This window comes from Peromyscus leucopus, chromosome 22 (assembly GCF_004664715.2).
Source record: "Peromyscus leucopus breed LL Stock chromosome 22, UCI_PerLeu_2.1, whole genome shotgun sequence".
Classification (NCBI taxonomy): domain Eukaryota; kingdom Metazoa; phylum Chordata; class Mammalia; order Rodentia; family Cricetidae; genus Peromyscus; species Peromyscus leucopus.
Window position 1 is genome coordinate 40,489,403 of NC_051081.1, and position 19,980 is coordinate 40,509,382.

General features: G+C 46.5%; 1 protein-coding gene across 1 annotated transcript in view; it reads left to right on the forward strand.

Moving 5' to 3' along the window:
* The first annotated feature begins 4,033 nt into the window (after positions 1 to 4,033).
* Positions 4,034 to 19,980, forward strand: part of Apob (apolipoprotein B) — a 37,739-nt gene continuing 21,792 nt past the window's right edge. Inside the window, exons 1-16 of the mRNA XM_028861764.2 lie at positions 4,034 to 4,233; positions 4,596 to 4,634; positions 5,673 to 5,788; positions 6,972 to 7,117; positions 9,111 to 9,264; positions 9,971 to 10,126; positions 11,509 to 11,633; positions 12,283 to 12,368; positions 13,757 to 13,976; positions 14,750 to 14,977; positions 15,123 to 15,240; positions 15,351 to 15,497; positions 16,195 to 16,406; positions 16,670 to 16,907; positions 17,363 to 17,539; positions 18,869 to 19,060. Of these exons, the coding sequence (XP_028717597.1) occupies positions 4,152 to 4,233; positions 4,596 to 4,634; positions 5,673 to 5,788; positions 6,972 to 7,117; positions 9,111 to 9,264; positions 9,971 to 10,126; positions 11,509 to 11,633; positions 12,283 to 12,368; positions 13,757 to 13,976; positions 14,750 to 14,977; positions 15,123 to 15,240; positions 15,351 to 15,497; positions 16,195 to 16,406; positions 16,670 to 16,907; positions 17,363 to 17,539; positions 18,869 to 19,060 (2,436 nt within the window). The 5' untranslated portion in view covers positions 4,034 to 4,151. The remainder of the gene's footprint in view (positions 4,234 to 4,595; positions 4,635 to 5,672; positions 5,789 to 6,971; positions 7,118 to 9,110; positions 9,265 to 9,970; positions 10,127 to 11,508; positions 11,634 to 12,282; positions 12,369 to 13,756; positions 13,977 to 14,749; positions 14,978 to 15,122; positions 15,241 to 15,350; positions 15,498 to 16,194; positions 16,407 to 16,669; positions 16,908 to 17,362; positions 17,540 to 18,868; positions 19,061 to 19,980) is intronic.

Genomic DNA, 19,980 nt, shown 5'->3' on the forward strand with positions numbered 1-19,980 from the left:
AAGATCCCTTCTGATTCATGTCCCTTACTGAAACTGACTGAGGAAATTAGGGCTGGAAGCCACGAGACCTACCTGGGATGGTCTCACGGGAAGACTCCTTTCAGGAACCAAGAGAGGGGTGGAGGGATGACCTGAAGTCAAGGGAGAGATAACCCCTCCCCAGGGGAGCCCTCCACACACTGAATCCCTCTGTCCTCTGACCCTTCTCCCTGGTAAAACCTGCCACTCTGCATTCTGACCTTATCTCTTGGGTCGCAGAATGACAGAATAAAAAATGTTTGTTTTTGCTTCCTCGTGGGAGATTAATAATCATTCACCCGTAGTGTCTCCATTTGGCTGACACTGATCCAACTCAGAGCCTTCCACCAGAGTCATTCACCAAATGCATCACTTTTATCTTGGAATGTGTGTGTGTGTGTGTGTGTGTGTGTGTGTGTGTGTGTGTGTGTATTTCTGTTTGTATATGTATACATGTGTTTGTATGTGGTGTGTGTGTGTGTGTGTGTGTGTGTGTGTGTGTGTGTGTGATGCATGCTTTGTTATTAGCGTGTTTTGAATTGCTGGGCATGGGTCCATCTACAATCTCTATAATTCTTGAAATTTACTTCCTAGCTGCTAGGCATCATTTGCAATTATAATGCTGTCACGGGTAGAAAAGAGATAGCCTAATTAATCATTGTCAATACTAGTCCCCATTTACCACATGAGTTTTGCCGTTGTTTTTGTAACAGGCTGGCTGGGAATAATTGATATCAAAATGTATTTCTTCATTTTATATCACTGAAAATGTTTACTTAGCATCATGGTCACTGTACGTAAATTCCTTGGAAGCAATGGAGTATAACTAAATGGCATAGATTCATTTATTAGATTCAGCAAATTATGTCTGAGCTGCTCCTCCAACGCTCAAGCCCCCACTGAACTCAGCCTAGTAGACTGACGGAGACCTTAAGAGCTTCCATGGTTCCCTGAACTTGGTCAGGATCCCCTCGTCACCCACAAAAAGGCAGAATGGAAAGTCTGCTTCCAGGGATTAGAATTGGGCTATTTAACATGGTCTGGTTCCTTGAAATTCCACTGGTCACATGACTTTCTAATAAAAAACCCCAGAGCCCTATGATTACTCGATCGATTATCCAACCAACAGGACTTTGCATTCATGAGCAAAGTCATAGCCATAGTGACTCGCTGAGATCAGTCTGTGTGTCACGGCGACGGGAGTTCCTTAACCAGCTTGCTTTAGTGGGGCCTCCATTTTCTTTGGGACGAGCAGCAATGTTAAGCACTCAGAAATCTGAGATGCAAAATGGGTGATTAACCAGGGTCACCATCCCTCACCGATGCCCTACCCACACACTGCTTTCCCTTGGCCTTAATCTGCCACCTGTGTTCTGTTAACTTCTGTTCCTATGCTGTGGTTACTGTGCTCAGACAGGTGCCCAACAAACACACGTCCACTGTAACATACACATCAGGAGTGATAACCATTGTCCTTTATCAAATGTCTTTTCCTCACCAGACATCCTGCTCGATGACTTGTGTTTCACAATATTTTCCTGAATTTTCGGTAAAATTCCCAGAAAGTAAATTTAATCCAGTGACTTCACAGAGATCTAGGCAGTTGATGTCACTTGCAAACCTCTCATGAAACCAGCTAGAACCCAGCCCCACTTCCTCCTGAGCCAAACATCCCACGGGTTTTCTTTACAGCAACTGGCCTCTCCAGGGACCAGGATTGTCTCTCCTCAACAAGTTGCTTATACTCCAGGATCCACTGACTCTTTATTCTAGTGGAAGTCTCTGAAAACGGCCTTTGAAACTTCTAAGTTGTTCTTTGCCATGAGCTGAGAAGATTTCTGCTTAAGGGAGATGGGTGAAGGTCCCAGTGGTGGTGACAAATACTTCCGGATGGCTTTTCGTCAACCATCTAGGCAGATTTTGTAAGTTAAGGAAAATCAACTTGTGGCCCTTTCAGCATTTCTGAGTGTCCTCTGTCAGCTCAGCACTGTGACATTTGCTGTGTGGTGCCTGTGCACTGGACCCTGTCCACAGATAAGAACAGAGGCTAAGCCCCAGTCCAGGGAACAGTTTCCAAAGGCCATCCAAGAGAAGAGAAGAAAGCTGAACTCAGTACTTCAGAGGCTCGGGCTTTCTCCTGCAGAGATGGTTCTGGGCATCCAAGTATCTCAGCATATGCTCAGCATTCAGGTTACCAGATCCATCCCTGACTCCCAATTTGTAGAAATTATATCCTCCATTGATGCTGACAATAGGGCATGGGCTTCATCTGTATCCATCTCCTTCTTATTCCTCTGTTTGTAAGTACTCTGGCCCATTCTCCTTAGAGCAAGCCTGTATGGGAGAAGCAGAACCCTCTCCTCAAACACTAACAGTGCTAGTTCCATGCTCAGAGAAATGAGGTTTCAGAGCAATAACTTTACTAGTCCTTTTGTGCTGTGGGTCTTGGCTAGCCCTGGAGTGAGACCTCTTGAAATAACCACCTTTCACCATACGGACATACACAGCCCAAAGCAGCATATTGCTAAGGGGAGTGTAGCTGGCCATGGGGAGTTTGTGGTTCCAGACAACATCTACGAGAAGCGAGGAGTGGAGAGTCAAATGCAGAGAGTGAGGAAATTTGATGGAGTCTCTCTTGAGGAAACAAGGGACTGGGTGTGCTTAGTTATGGGTCCATAACGAATGTTCTAGACTCTAGAGTCTAGAACCATCTGTCAGACTCATGGGAACATCTGAGCAATTTCACAAGACACTTGTTACATCTGGCTATATCACGCATCAAGCACAACAGACACACTGTGGAGTTTGAACATAAAGTGCTTGCCCTGCAAGCCAGAGGACCTGAGCACGGCACCCACTGGGAGCAGCATTAGAGGTGACAGCATGCTCCTATAACCCCAGAGCTGAGAAGTAAGAGGTGGGATCCTTGAAGCTCATTGGCCAGCTGGTCCAACAAGTCAGTGAGTTCCCAGTTCATCAGTGAGAGATCCTGCCTCAAGAGCTAAGGCAAAGAGTGATTTTTTTAAAATCACTAAAAGTGACCCATGGCCTCTGTATGCCATGTAGACACAGGTACATGCACATCTACACATGTGTGCCCATGAATCTGTACACACACACACACACACACACACACACGCCATACTGTAGTGATAGATAGTGACTTTTATAACTCTATTTCCAGGACTCCAGTCCCTTACAGTTCCACTCCCTTGTCCCTAGGCCACCACATACAGCCACTCCTTCCCAAATGCCCCTCCATCTCCAAACACCCCCAAGGATTAACGTTCTCTACATCCTACCTTAATTTTTCACCTGCAACTTCCTCTCTATGAGGTATATTGGCCCCCCTCCGCTAAATTGGAGGGGCTATGAGGGCACAGCCTGGCTCATTCACCTTTCCAGGCCATCACAGTTCTACCCCACCTTCGATGACTGGCACTGCCCACAATGGGCCCTGGGGCTGGTCCCCTCTAGGGGCCCCCTCTCCACGAGATTTATGGGAGACTTGGACTCACCAGACTTCCCAGTTACCCCCTCTTTCTCTTCCCTCCCCACAGCCACCTGTATTGGTTAAATTAGTTAGGACCGGGCTGTTTATTCAAGCCCAAAGTCCACCAAAATTGGGGAAAAAACTTCGGAAGGAGCCTCCACCAGGACGTTAAAAACAGTTTAGTAAACGGCTCCATAGTCAGAGCAGGAGCAGGGTCCACGGTCCCTATGGCTGGCTGTCTCCTGGCGACAGTCAGGGCAGGCTTATAGGACAGAAAGCCCACCGTCCACTACCTGAGACCCCCCAGGGAAAAGACCAACTCTGAGGAAAGTGCCAAGTGGTGGTGGCTGAACCAGCAGCGAGACCCCCCCATCAGACTCAGCCTTAGCCACCCAGATATAAGCTTGTGTGGAAAAGCAAACAGGGCCCAGGCCATGCCCTTTGGACCTTTGGCAATTCTCCCTAAGCCACGGGCGCCTATAAATGGAGCACTTTTCAGGTGGCCGGGCATTCCCACCAGTGCCTGCGGAGAACCAGGTGCCTGCCCCGGGTGCCGCCTCGGAAGAGCCTGCAGAACCAGCAGCGGGGCGAGGCCGTGGCCCGGCCACAGCCAGGGAGCCACCCCACCCATCCACCGGCCATGGGCCCACGGAGGCCCGCACTGCGGCCGCCGCTGCTGCTGCTGTTCCTGCTGCTGTTCCTGGACACCAGCGTCTGGGCTCGTAAGTGAGGGTGGAGGGCTGGCTACAAGCCAGGGTGGGGACCAGAGCCCTGGGTTGTGGCTTCCAACCATCCGTTACACCAGGGAATGGAAACTGGTGTCGGGGTGACTGCTAGGTAGCTTGGGCCAGGCTAGAGGGAGGGCAGCTGCGGGGAGGGGGTCCTAGAGGAAGGAGGGTGGTGAGAATTAGAGCTAGCAGGTGCCTCTTCCAGGCTCCGGGTGAGGACAGTGGATGGGAGAATTAGAAAGAAGGCTCTGGATAGCCCTAAAACAACAATTAAGGCTTCAGAGGGGTCCCTCCTGTCAGTCCCTGGAATCCTCTGCAAAACACGGGAAAGCCAAGATTTCCTTTTTCTCTTACAGAAGATGAAGTCTTGGAAAACCTCAGCTTGAGCTGTCCAAGTAAGGCATTTCTTCACGGTGGCACACATTGGGCACCTTGTACCCCGACTGTCCTCTCCACCCACCCTCCTCTGCACCTGTTCCTAAGGGCCTTCCTTCCACACAGTACCCACATGCTCAGATGAGAGGGCCCTGGAAGCGGAGGTTTTGAGTCTCTGTGCACCCAGTCTCTTCTGGCGAAGGACCCTGGCCCTTTCTATATGGCCCTTCTGTTCTGTTCCAGGGCTTGGTCCGGAGTTGGGTAGAGACTGTGGGGAGACATTACTGTGCTGTTTATCACTGACTAATCATTGATTCCGAGTATGTGGGGATGAGGAAATGCTGACTTTAACCTTTGTGCATAACTCCAGACCCTTCCACCCCTGCCTATTTACCTGACCCCCGGGGTCAGAGGCTCAGTCCTTGCAGCAATAGTCAGAGTTCTCTGAACAGCGCCAGGGTTGGCCTCTCCTCTGATGGGGCAGCACCTCCATCTGGTGGTCATTTGGCAGTACTACATCCGGGCTCCTAACCAGTTGGTTTTTTTTTTTTTTTTTTTTTTTTTTTTTTTTTTTTTTTTCTCAAATCAATCCCAAAATTCCTGCCAAGCACAGTGGAAAGAAACTTCCAGAAGTTTCTTCTTGGGGGTGTCTGAAAGTCAACAAGGCAGCCCTAACAATTAACTTTGTCTCGGGCACTTCACAGTCGCATCATGATAGCATCTTCACCCTCAGAAAATGCTTAAGCCCTCTCCCTTCGATAACTTAATTTTTCAAAGGGTCTGCCTACAGATTTTTTTTGTAGCTCCGTTAACCGACGCTTGGCGCCCTCTCTTCCATGTACTTTAGAGGATCTAAAGAATCCCAAATAATTTAAACACCAGACTCAGCACAAAACGGTCCCGATGTGAAATCTAAAAAGACAAATTAAGCCAACCACAAGTAACTTGAGGTCAGTCGCCACCTCGATCACCTGTGCCTCTGCCTGTCCCTGCCCAGCGGTAGCTACCTGAAGAGAGTTGCTTCAGCTTTGGGACTGATTATTTTCTCCTCACTGTAGAAGATGCAACTCGGTTCAAGCACCTGCGAAAGTATGTGTACAACTATGAGGCGGAGAGTTCCAGCAGCGTCCGGGGCACGGCTGATTCCAGAAGCGCTACCAAAATCAACTGCAAGGTACAGAGAGAGCAAGGGCTGGAGAGACCTGCAGCTGGAACCTAGCCTTGTCCCACTAGGGGGCCCCTTCCTAAAACCTTCATAGAACCTTCTAGCTGTTCCCAGCACCTGCTGGAACCTCAAAACTACAATAAGTCACCCGAATGAGAAGGCTGCCACAGAAAATTTTTTTCCAGCCAAATTACTCTCCCATTAGCTTCCAAAGTATAATTGGAGGTCATGGTCTCGGAGGCCAGCAGGATCGGCCTATAGATCTGACCATGAGAGAGGCCCAGGGAGGACACAAAAGAAGGTAGTCGTATGAGAGTGCAGGGTACATAGCATTTATAATGCCAAACATAATATGGAGAAACATTTTAAAACACTTGACTTGTTAAAATGAAACAGTACTTATTGAAAAACTTGCTATATTCCTGTCTGTGCACATAACGTGTATCCAAGGGCTGCTGCTGAGGTCTGTGTGGAGAAGAGAAGTCCATTTTGATGAGCTGCCCTTTTCCCTCTTGGGCCATAAGTGCTGATCTGTACAGACAAACAGTGGGCATGAGCCACAGGTGGCCGTTTAAGTTGGATAGAATTTAAAATTCAGTTCTTATTCTCACTAGCTCTTTTGCCATCTAGCCAGCATCGGTCCACCTGTGGCTCATGCAACCACTTTAGACAGCACAAACATAGAGCTTCTCTGTCGTGCTGGAATGTTCTTTGACTAGTCCGAGAAAACAACCAAGGACCAGTTTTGACAATGCCCGGGTATGAAGCCTTCGGCAGGCACTTGTAGGGAGAGCTTGGGGAAATGATGCCCGGGAAACCATTTGCTTTTCCTGCTTGCTGTTTGACTGTTTCATTTTGTTTTCTTACCTCTCTGGTTTTCTTTTCCACTCTGCTTTCCTTCTAAGCAGTCACCCCAAGTTCTTTATAAACAAAGTTCATAGATTTCAAACCAATACAAGGATATTCTCCTTCCCGTGCATCGGGGCAAACATAAACTTCTTAACTCAGGAAGACGAAAGATAAGCCTAGGCATGGGGATGCCTGAGGTGTGTTTAGAACATGTGGTACTGGGCACACCCCATGGCCATGTTCTCAACAGCTTTCCCTCAGTCTCCTGATTGGGGACTGGGCTGCATGGATGTCTCCCATTCTGGAGGGAGAACCTCAATGTGTTGCTACTCTCCATTCTCAGGTGGAGCTAGAGGTCCCACAACTCTGCAGTTTTGTCCTGAGGACCAGCCAGTGTACCCTGAAAGAGGTCTATGGCTTCAACCCTGAGGGCAAGGCCTTGATGAAGAAAACCAAGAACTCGGATGAGTTTGCAACTGCCATGTCCAAGTAAGGCCTGGGTCTATATCTTTAAAGTACCTGAGCTTTGTGAATGCTACAGGAGTTGAGCATTATACATGTGCATATGCATGAGTGTGTGGAGATATGAGTGTGCGAACTCACGTCAGGCGTGCCTCTGAGTGTTATCATTTATATCCAGTGTCTACCATAGCTCAGGTTACTGTGAAGTCCTCACATCTATCAAAAAGAGGAAAGTATTATTGACCCTTCTCTAGTTATAAGTTCCCTTGATTATCATTTAAATTGTTCTGCTAACAGATCTCACGTTTGAAGCACTTTTGAGACTTACAGAGCTGAGGTGGTTTGTTTAAACAAGTAAGATCTTGTTTAGAAAACTGAACAAGGATGATGCCTGGTGTGTGGGGCGGGGGGGGGGGGCTGTCTTCAGGGTGGATCAGGCAGCACTTGCCGCTCGGAGATCATAAAGGTGGCGTGGACCCCCGTGTGTTTATGAGGGTGTGGCATCCGTTCAATACAGGACAAAGGGCAGGCAGAGCCTTAGCAGTCTCCTACCGATGACTGCTAGGCAGCCATTGTGCACTGGAGACCAGTGCCGCCATGTGTAGCTGGCATCTCTCCCCACACAACCGTGACAGTGCTGTACCGATCTCAAGTATTTTCAACATCATCCTTGCCTTATGCCCATTTAGTTTAGGGAGCCTTAAGTGTGTGGGATACAGGCAGTTGAGGGATGCTAACTTGGTAGCGGGGGAAACTCTTCCCTTGCCTTTGTTTTAGATTTGCTGAATGTTAGAACCTCATCCTTTCTCTGAGAGACAGGAAAAATGGGTCCTGCCTTCCATCAGCACACCTTACTTTATGAAAGACTGGGATGTGAGGGGAGAGCTGTGGCGGCGGGAGAAAGTGGCAGTTATTCCTTGGTCCTTTCTCATCTATAAACACAAGGAGTTGCCAGGCTTGCATTGCCGTGTCTAGAATGTTCTGAGAGGTTCAGAATCGTGAGAAATGGGCCTGGTGCTCTTCTCCCGTTGACTTAACTAGAGCAGGTACAGTCAGGCCCTTGGCAGCCCAAACAATCCCCAACAGAAAGGCAGTCCCTAAGACCAAAGTTAACCTGGACTTCCATCTTGGCCTGAGATTGCAAATGTCCGACAACTCTCGGCGAAGAAGGCTCAGATTCACTGGTCGTCACTAAATACAAATGATGTATTAGGAGAGGATTTCTCGCCCGTGTCCATTGAGCTACAAAACTTGAGGTGGCACCCATTGCTACAGTAAAGAAAAGTATATTCTCATACACTAGTGGTAGAAATGAGAGCCACAGGCCAATACCTAGTCTAACTGATAGTGTTTGTATTTCTAGGATTCTGGCCTATCTAAATAAAACAGTCATGTGTGAAAATAGATATATATGGATATTCATTTCTGTATCATTTGTGTGACCAAAAAAGAAATCCAGGAAGAGAGGAAGTCAATGCCCTTAAATGGGGCAATATTTAAGGAGCCATATGTAACCAAAGAATGAAATGCTGTATCGCTTTTAGTAAAGACTCTAGTGGAGCTACACCAGATACTTCTTCGGGTGTGCCCAGGATATAATTAAATGAGAAAATCAAGATGAAGAAAGTATGCATAACGCAATGTCACCTGTGTAAAACATGACAAAAAAAAAATCTCTGTTTGCATCCTCGCGAGTCTGAATAGAATCATATTAGCAGGGCGGTGATGTTGAAGGACCCAGGGAGAGGTCATTAAAAAGGGTGAGAATGGAGGGAGACAAGGGGGACGTAGAAGGAAGGGATGAGCCGAGCCAAAAAAAAAAAAAAAAAAAGTCACGAGAAAAGGGGAAGAGGAAACTGACACATATTCGGGAGATGTATGAGGAAGATGGGCCTTTGTATAAAGAAAATGTGTTCAAAGACCAACTGAGGAGTCCCCCACACTCCTGGCTCCCTCCATGGGCTCACAGTGGAAGAAAGGCTTTTCTGTGAGCATGCACCTCCTTTTTCCCCTGGGGCAGGTTCGAACTCAAGCTGGCCATTTCTAAAGGGAAACAAGTTGTCCTTTACCCTGACAATGATGAGCCTAAACACATCCTGAACATCAAGAGGGGCATCATTTCGGCCCTCCTGGTTCCTCCTGAGACCGAAGAGGACAAGCAAGTGTTGTTCCTGGTGAGAATTTTCAAAGTTGGCGACAGTGGCCTTCCAAAACCCTCTTCCCAAGTCAGAGCCCATCCTCACCTTAGATAAAATACATTGTCCCTTGAAGGACTGTATAGTGGCTACATGGGAAACCATGGATTGATATGAATACCAGGGATCACAGTTCCCCGTGTCCCCAGAGCTTATTGATAGACCATCCTGAGCAGGTTGATGATACTGAGTCTAATTTTAAAGTTTTTCCTGGAGACTCTTAACCAATCCACTTGCTCTGGTTAAGGTTTTGTTTTTTTTTTTTTTTTTCCTGTGTTCATATCATAATGCAGGAAAGCCTTGTGTGTTTTAGACACCAAAAAGATTAGAATATATTGTATTTCAAATCAACCTCAGAGAGAATTCAATGTGCTTTGGGCACAAGAACATTTTCAGCCCTCGCTGTGTTCTAAGCTCTTGACTCCACTCTGCTGGGACAATAGAGAGACTCATCCTGCCTGGCCCTGCCCTGAGAGTCACCTCCCCTGGGTCTGCTCCCTGCAACACCAGTTGGCCAGGCACAGCAATGCTACCCTCTGCCTGGAAACAAAGACCCCCCCCCCCCCCCCCCCGCAATCCATATCCCTCCTGCCTCTGAACCGAGGTGTCTTTCCCAGCCTCTCTCAAGCACCCAGTGCTGTTTTTCCATATTGTATGTACCTGACCATATCTTGGGCTCCCACAGGATACTGTGTATGGAAACTGCTCAACCCAGGTTACCGTGAACTCAAGAAAGGGAACCGTGGCAACAGAAATCTCCACAGACAGAAACCTGCAGCAGTGTGATGGATTCCAGCCCATCAGCACGGCCGTCAGCCCTCTTGCCCTCATCAAAGGCCTGGTGAGTCTCACGCCATCATAGCATCATACACAGCAGCCTTCTTTGGAAATTTCTGGAATGTTCTAGCTGGTGGAGATCTCAGAGGAGAGCCTGCCTGGCTTGTCCACGAGATAGACACCAGGGGGACCCCAGGACCAGACATGGGAAGGACCGCCAAGGCCAAAGGGCTGCCATTAAGATGCTGGACTGGCTTTGGGTTCTGGACTCCCGCCCTAAAGCCCGGTCCTTCCTGCTGTCCCTCTGTCACAGCACCAAGCCATCTGTCCACCTGTGTCTCCCTGAGAGTTCATTCTTGTCACTTCCCTTCTCCCATCGAAGAGCTGGTTGTCCTAAGTGAGTGGCCTCTACAGGACTTCCAAGGCCTATGTTCTCTCATCTCCCTCAGCCCAGGAAGTGACATGATTGTGTCTCAGCTTTCTATTCTTACATCCCAAGTGGAACTCAACTAGAGCTAAGCCCTCCAGGTCCTGCCTAAGCCACCCTCTCAGTACTAGCCTCCTTTGCTGCCACACAGGGTCCTATATAGCCCATGTTACCTGAGTTTGCCCAGTCCCTGTAACACGATCTAGAACATGAGTCACAGGTTGTCTTGGTCAATATGAGCTATTAAAGAATTCTTGCCCTCCCTACCAAGCTTCCTGGACATTGCCCTTGAAGATAGAAAGAGATGGTCTGATGACCATGGGGACCAGACTTATACAAGGTCAATGTACTGGCTTGGCATCTTTTCTTAGACTCTGCTCTGTGCTCATCCTTGCTCTGGGTAGCACTGAGGGAGAAAGGAAAACAGAGGAATGAAGGGAAGGAGGGAGGGAAGGAGGGAGGGAGGGAGGGAGGGGGGAGGGAGGGAACCAAACGAACCATGGACAGCATCCCTTCAATGTACTTCCAGACTAATGTGACAACAGAGTTTACACATCTGCCAGTTAAGGACACTACATACTATAGTTGATAAAATAATAAACTGAATTGTACAGGGAAGCATCCCTAGGACAGACCAGGAAAAATCTAGCAGCCACCATTCACCTATTGCACTGGGCAGTGTCATGGAAGATGTGAAACAAACCTGAAAAATTCAAAGCTTGTATAAATGGAAGCTGTGAGGCGTGCATATGCATGGGCGGGCTTGTAGGATGCAAGGTACTCATGTTATATTTGATGGACACTCCACTGGTATGGAACAAGAAGAGTCTCCATCATTGAGTGTGCTGTCTCGTGTCCCCTTAGCTAATGTCAAGTGTTGAGTTCTCTTCCTTTCACGGAGTTGACTCCCGCTGCAGATTTCTATCCTCTCCTTCCTTAGAGACATGTCCCTATGGCAGAAGACTCAGCTTGAAATCTCAGGGACTGACCAAAATGCTTTCCTCTGATCCTGTTCACAGGTCAACCCCTTGGCAACTCTGGTCAAGAGCAGCCAATCTTGCCAGTACACCCTGGACCCCAAGAGGAAGGATGTGTCTCAAGCCATTTGCAATGAGCAACACCTTTTCCTCCCTTTCTCCTACAAGTAGGTCACCTGCTGCTTCTAGAGCTCATCATTTAACGGGCTGGTGTAGCTGAACACCTCCTGGGTGCCCAGTTCCAGATTAAGCTGGGCTTAGAGGAGGCTGTGGAAGGTACAAGGCAGAGTCCATCTCTGTCCTGCTTTGAAGTTAACATGGAATTTTCCAAAAAGGTGTTGAGCATTGGAGCAATTTGAGACCAACAAAAGGTATCTCGGTCTCAGACCTTAAAAGCTTGTAGAACCAGAAAGGATGTGAATTGTGTGTTGCATTATTCCCTAGTTAGAAAGAGCTTCGTGAAGGATTTAGGATGAAGGCTTATATATCCAAACCCATGCTAAAAGCCAACATTCGACTAACATTCATTAGGTAATTGCTATATCCTTGAGTCTGTGCTGTGAGAGCTACAAAAGATTTTGAAGGCTCAGCCGTAGTCCAAACCCTCTGAGACTTCCAGACTGGTTTAGAGTGAAATAAAGGATAGTTAGTGTGAGCAGGAAGAGGTGGGCACTATCCATTGCAGGATCAAGATGGATGGATTTCACCATCCTTTGAAAGATAGGCAGAAGAATAGATGAACTTTTCAACTTGAAGAGAATAGAATTTTTTTTGATGACTGGTAATCCACGATATAATGTATTTCTGTATTACCAGGAATAAATATGGGATCATGACACATGTTACACAGACACTGAGTCTTGAAGACACACCTAAGATCAACAGTCGCTTCTTCAATGAAGGTAAGACTTTACATCTCCTGGGTACCAGGCAATCTGCCCATAGGGTGCCATTTACGGCTGAGCTCTTAGTAGGTCCCTGTTCAATGTCTGCAGACCAATGGGTGATGTGGACTCTGGTGTTCTGGTCACAGGACCATAGGTATCAAGAAAGCATTTCAGGGTGTCAAGAGGTTGTGGGACAAAGGGAAGGGAGACAATATCCACAACGGTCTGGTATTTTCTGGGTAAGAAATGGGAAGACTAGGCTGAATGTGATAACACTGGGAGTACTGACAACTTCATACACCTATAAGACTCAGAGCCACGCCAGATGGTGTGGAGCCAGCCAGAAAGGAACTTCAGGGTCAGGCCAGGTTGTAAATCTAAGGAATTGCTTTGGGGGTGATGTGGACTTGGTGCTCTTGATCTTTAGGGTTAAAAAGAACTTTAGAGAATTCTAGTCTAATCCCAGGCCAACAATGCTTTGTGTGCTTATCGGTGAACACTTGGATTTGTTCATTGTTTTATTGTTTGCTTGGGGGCAGAGCCTGTGAGTTCATAGGGTGGAGCCATATGCTTACATGTCCATCCCATAGAGGGAAATGACACCTAGTGAGGCTTTTTGGGGTAGTTTTACAGAATGAGTGCCCAATTCTAATCAAAGTCAACACTGTAGCTCATTTCCATGAGCTGATGGGGCTGCAGGAGAGTCTCCCCTCTTCGTATGCTGCGAAGAGGCCCAAGTGGAAGAACTGATGAGTGGGGACCACTGAGTCTAACCTCAGTGTTACCATGGCAGACGAAGTGCCTCCTTGCCGTTCTGTGAAGCACAGGACAGTCTGAGACCAGTTTCACAAAAGCTTGGGTTCAACCCCAGGTTGAATCTCACTGATCTAGAGAGTTCTAGGGCAAGAATTCTCAAAGTAGTGGGGCTGGGGAGGTGGCTCAGCAGTTAAGAGCACATGCTGCTGCTCTTCCAAAGGACCTGAGTTCAGTTCCTAGTATCCCCACTGGGTGGCTCACAACTTCCTGAAACTCGTAACTCCAAGGGATCTGACAGCTTCTTTTGCCTTTTGCAGGTAGCTGCACCTGGACACACATATCCACTCAGAAATACACGTTAATAAAGAAAACAAATTGTTAAAGAATTATCAAATAAAGTTACTCACCTCATTTTTCCTTCTCCTCTCTTTAAGTTGTAGAATATCCCCCCCCCCACCTCAGGAAGGCTGTGATGTATGAGTAGAAACATCCAGCTCAGAGTCTGATGTCTAATAAGAGTTGAGAAAATAATCATTGTCTTTTTTTCCCCCCTCTTACTGATACCTACACCATTTCCAGTTCAGATTCAACAAAGATGTTGAGCTACGAACAGAAGTAAAACTCCCTTGACGCTTCTTTTCTTCCAGGTACCAAGCAGGTGGGTCTGGCCTTTGAGAGCACCAAGTCCACACCACCCCCAAAGCAAGCTGATGCTATTTTGAATACCCTTCAAGAACTGGAAAGACTGTCTGTCTCGGAGCAGAATGCTCAGAGAGCAAATCTCTTCAATAAACTGGTGACTGAGCTGAGAGGCCTCGGGGATGAAGCAATCACATCCCTCTTGCCACAGCTGATTGGGGTGTCCAGGTAGGTCTTTAATGGTTACAAATCAAACTCTCCAATGGCCTGCCTGCGGAAGCTGCAGAACCTTTAGCCCAGGCATCTTGGGAACTACGTAATTGTCAACTCATTTAACCAGTTAATCAGATAATACCTACTAAAAGGAGAACCATCATCTAAGGCGCTTAGAGTTCTGTAGGCAAGACACACTCACCATTGAAGGCATACATGTGTGCTAACACAGAAGGGTACTGAGTGGCTCTCACATTTTATGGGTATCTTCTAACTCCTCATTCTATTGCAAGCACTATGAAAAGCTAGAGAGAAAAATTCAGGAACCTCCCTTGAAGCTTTCAGGCTAGTAGAAAGAGAACTCAGGCAAACAAAATAGTACAATTTCTCCACTTGCTATACAAATAGCACTTGCTCTAAGTGCTGAGAAGGTCATAGGAAGCACGGTCTATGTCCCAACAAAAGGACAGTGACAGCCATTCATATTGGCTTCAGGTCTGAGAGTCCTTCAGCTTCCCTCCATGATGTCTCTGCAATGGCGGTATCCTTAGGGGAGACATCATGGAGGAAGTCGTCATTACTGGGCTCTGAGCTCTAGTGTGAAAGATGGTTATTAGCTCTGGGTAGTGAATAAAGGATGCAAGTACTCTCCTGGCAGAAGACATGCCAGGTGCTGAGGATATTGGATTTGACATGAAGGTCCTCTGTGTAACTCTCTCTCTCTCTCTCTCTCTCTCTCTCTCTCTCTCTCTCTCTCTCTCTCTCTCTCTCTGAATATCTCTCCTCAGCCCCATCACTCTGCAAGCCCTGGTTCAGTGTGGACAACCTCAGTGCTACACTCACATCCTCCGGTGGCTGAAAACTGAGAAGGCTCACCCTCTCCTGATTGACATCGCTACCTACCTGGTGGCTCTGATGCCAAATCCTTCCACACAGAGGCTGCAGGAGATCTTTAACACTGCCAGGGAGCAGCAGAGCCGAGCCACCCTGTATGCATTGAGCCACGTGGTTAACAAGTGAGTCTTGACCTTGCCTTGCTCCAAGCTACATCCCTCCTCCTGGGAGCAAAGGAAACACCAAAACAAGCAAACACAAGTTTGCATTTTAGGAGAAGCTTAACTATGCTTGCTAATTTGCAATCTCTGTTCTTTTACTTGGTAGCTATTACACAGTGGACCATTCAAGTAGCACTGATCTACAAGATATTGCCAATTACCTGTTGAAAAAGATTGACAACGAGTGCATGTGGGATGAAGACCACACCTACTTGATTCTGAGGGTATTCATTTAGTCTTTTGCATTATATACATTGTTTTTTCAAAATTGCTCATCCTGGACATCCCTTACTTCTGCACTGTGATGAGTTCTTGTTTCTTCTCTTCAATGAAGGTCATTGGAAATACAGGCAGAACCATGGAACAGGTCATGCCAGCACTCAAGTCCTCAGTCCTGAATTGTGTGAGAAGTAAAAAACCATCACCACTGATTCAGAAAGCTGCTATCCAGGCCTTGAGGAAGATGGAACTGGGAGATGAGGTAAAGCATGCTGTGGGGTTCTGAAAGGGAAAGCTGATGCTGACCAGAAAGGTTCACATAGTATGAAAGTGATCAGTTAGCTGTGTCTCCACCCAGGCTGTCCCATACTGCCATCTAAATGTCAGTTTCAATAAGCCCATTGACATCCTAGTACTATGTGGACATGAAAGACACACCACTCTGTAGCTAATCCACAAGACAGAACACAGACTTTTTTTTTGTTTCTACACGCCATTCTACTACGAAATTGACCATCATTGTCAATTCATCATTGGTACCATTCATCATTGGTACTACCCAAGCTCATCAAACCAGATAGTGAATTGGGTCCTACCTCAGGTGACAAAAGCTCCAGAACATTAGAAACCACCTTATCCAAACCCCATCTATATCTTTACATCAAAATAATCGACATCAAGACAATTTTATCTTCACTAAGTGGCAGGTCTATAGGCACGTCATGAGTTGGTCAACACTTGGGTGCTTTCACGCCATTGAGCCCAGCACTGATTCTATACAAGTCTTCTGGGCGCCATTCCCTGAGCTGTTGCCTTGAACACTGAAAAGAAGATTAGGTATCAGCATTGGTAGCCATTTTAGACACCAACTAGACTTTCTCCTAAACACCAGCATCAGCCAGGCACTCACTGGGTCTTGACCAAAAGATAGCTATCTCTGTCTCCTCTTTTGCCCGCAGGCCCAAAGGATCCTTTTTGATACATTTGCGGATAGTGCCATTCCTGTGGAGAACAGACTGGCCGCCTATCTTTTGCTGATGAAGGGCCCTTCTTCATCAGATATGAGCAGAATTATCCAACTTCTCCAATGGGAACAGAGTGAACAGGTGAAGAACTTCGTGGCGTCTCACATTGCCAACATCTTGAACTCGGAAGAACTGTATGTCCAAGAGTAAGTAAGAGTAATTTTCACCCATCAGCCACTGAGAACCCTGGGCTGGGACACCAATCCCTGACTGTGTCATTGCCTGTCCTCAGGATTACTTAAAGTGAATGTGCACAGACCCTAAGCCAAAGTCTTGGGACAATATAAATCTACATATCTTAGTTGTGATTAGAAATTCATAAATTTGTAGGATATAAGGAGACCAAAAAAAAAAAAAAAACAAGTAACATAGGATTTTGACTCAAAGTATCTTCTTCCTTTTCATTTAGTCTGAAGAATTTGATCAAAAATGCTCTGGAGCACTCTCAACTTCCAACAATCATGGACTTCAGAAAATATTCCCGGAACTATCAAATTTCCAAATCTGTTTCTCTCCCATCATTTGACCCAGTCTCAGCCAAAATGGAAGGGAATCTTATATTTGATCCAAGCAGTTATCTTCCCAAAGAAAGCATGCTGAAAACAACCCTCACGATCTTTGGACTTACTTCAACTGATCTCTTTGAGGTATGTGGTGAGACTGAAGGATCTCAATGTAGTTTGCCCATTCGGTACAACACCATCTAGCTCCACTAGGGGTCATCTGAAGCATGACTCTTTAGATTAAATGAAATCAAAGGTGTCTCAGGAAAGTCCCTGGACCCCAAACCCTAGAAAATGCATGGGTTCTCCATTGAGTTAAATACATGATTCTCTCCCATCAAACCCTGAATCTACTTCCAGCTCTGAATCCTTAGTTTAATTATTTACTCTCTCTAATCCTTAACGGTGTCTTCTAGGAAAAGCCAGAGGAGTGCTATTGTTCAGGATTCTAATGAGATTTAAATAAGCAACTTCCTTGAAGTGTGTCTGTCATGTTCATCTGCTGCTTGCTTAATTATATGAGCATAAGTGGGGGAAAAAACATGTTCTGCTTACAACCAGAAGCCTCATGGCATATTTTGCCTGGTTTTCTTTCTCAGATTGGTTTAGAAGGAAAGGGCTTTGAGCCGACACTGGAAGCTCTTTTTGGTAAGCAAGGATTCTTCCCAGACAGTGTCAACAAGGCTTTGTATTGGGTCAATGGACAAGTTCCTGATCGTGTCTCCAAGGTCTTAGTGGACCACTTTGGCTATACCAGAGATGACAAGCATGAACAGGTATGTGGGTTTTTTTTAGGTGTCTTTTTTTTTTTTTAAGGGAAGCTTTGGGTCTCACTGCCAAACATCTCTATGCCTAGAAGACATGAAAGTTCTACCTATCCAAAATGATCGCTATGGCCATATATTAGACTCCTTTGTGAGATTATGGGCCAGTATCCTCTACAGGTAAGGGCCTCTTGGAAGTTTAGTAGGAACAAGATCAACTAGAGGTACTCCAGTGAAATGATTAAGAGTGTGCTGCCTCAGACACAAGTTTGGATTCACACCTAGCTGTCTCCAAGCTGTGAACCCTTGGGGAAGCTGCTTGATATTACATGTAACTGATCTATTCCTAGACCAAAGGGGTACTAACAACAATCCATATCTCACACTGTCACTTAACGGCTAAATGAAATAAGGCACACAGATTCTGACATTATTACTGAAGGTTCAATAAGCAGACACGATTATAAGTTTTAAGTTAATATTTTTGTCATTATCAACAACTTTTCCTTGGCTGTCACTCACATCAGCGCACTGGCTAATGAGAACAAATTCCACCTGGAAGCTGGCAGTGAGCCCCTACTTGAAGGAGCAGAAGCTAGCTTGTATATGCTGGACCGTCTTCTTCCTCTACTTGTTTGTACTCAGAGTGTAGTCTTGTGATTGGCACCATAAAAGAATTTGCTAGAAATGATGGTTCTTGGGCTCACCCAAGACTTACTGATTTTAACAAGACTCCAAGGGGGCATGGATCACATTCCAGGTTTAGAAGTAGGGCCATAGCTTGCTTTCAGGTGTTAACTGATAGTCTCATGCTCAACTTCTGATTTCTGATCTCCACCAGAAGCTGATCCATTCTGGGTCTTTTCTTATGTGAGTCTATGGAGTTTTTTCTCTAATAATGGATCTGTAGGCATGTGTTTTCCAAACTTCCATCTGATTTACATAATAGTAGCCACCTTTTCTCAAGAAATCCCCGGCACTCGTTCCTAGTAAAGGGAAAGAGGGCTAAGCAAGGGAGGGAAACAGAGAGCATCCTAATCTTGAGGAGCCCTAGGGAGCCTGGAGAACAGGAGTTCCTCTAAGTTTCCGTCAAGTTAAGCACTGCTTTAAGAAAACTCCTATCTCTGGCAAGAGCTTCTGGTTTTTCATCTCTGTTGAGAAAAATTCTCCTTCACCCAAAGGTGGGGCCTGATTCCAGCAGCTGCCCTATATCCTTATCACATTTTCAGAAAGGGCTTGAGTTTGAGCACATCACAGCTGCACAGAGAGACTAGCCTGAGAAATCTGTAAGTGTTGGGCAAAGCTACTATCTCACTAGATATTTTGCTACTAAAATCCTAGGACATGGTGAATGGAATCATGCCCATGGTGGACAAGCTGATCAAAGATTTGAAATCTAAAGAAATCCCTGAAGCCAGAGCTTACCTCCGCATCTTAGAAGAAGAACTTGGTTTTGTCAAGCTCCAAGACCTCCAAGTCCTGGGAAGGCTGTTTCTGAATGGTGCACAAACATTGCAGGGGATTCCCCAGATGGTAAGTGACCCAGGCCCGGTCTGAGCACTCATTGACTAGCCTGGTCCTCCCCCCACCCACCCACCCACCCCCCCACCCCCGCCCCCCAGCCTCACAAACCTGAGAAAATGTTTTGTACATCCTTCGAAATACAAGTTTGCCTTGAATTTTAGTTAAGAAGATTCTGGAGGGCCGAGAAAAGTGGTTCAGTCAGCAAAGTTTGACCTGACCTGAAGACTGCTCTAGATTTAGACCCCAGAAACCACATAAGGAAACAGAGTGCGGTGGCACATCCTAGTAATCCCAGCAATGGAGAGGCAGATATGGGCAGATATAGAGGATTTGCTGGCAGACTAGCCTAGCCAAATCAGGGGGCTCTGGGTAACACTGAGAGACCCTGTCTCATAAACAAGGTGAACAATATCCTGAGGAATGACATCTGAGCTTGATGTGGTCTACACACACATACATACATACATGTTAACATGCATACACACATATACACACCGTCTTAAAAGATAAAGAGCCCAGGGAAGTAGCTCAGCGGGTAAAGTAGTTGCTGTGCAAGCATGAAGACCTGAGATTGATCTCTGACATTCATGTAAAAGCCAGGCACAGCCATGCCCACAATGACCCAAGTGCTGAGGTCAAAGACAAACAGATCACCAGGCAGTGGTGGCACACACCTTTAATCCCAGCACTCGGGAGGCAGAGCCAGGCAGATCTCTGTGAGTTCAAGGCCAGCCTGGTCTACAGAGTGAGATCCAGGACAGGTACCAAAACTTCGCAGAGAAACCCTGTCTCAAAAAAACAAACAAAAAGACACGCAGATCCAGGGAGCTCATTGGTGAAGCCTGTACAATACAAGAACAACTTCAGTGAGAGATCCTGTCAAAGAACAGAAAATGATAAAGAGAAACACCCAGCATTAATTTCTAGCC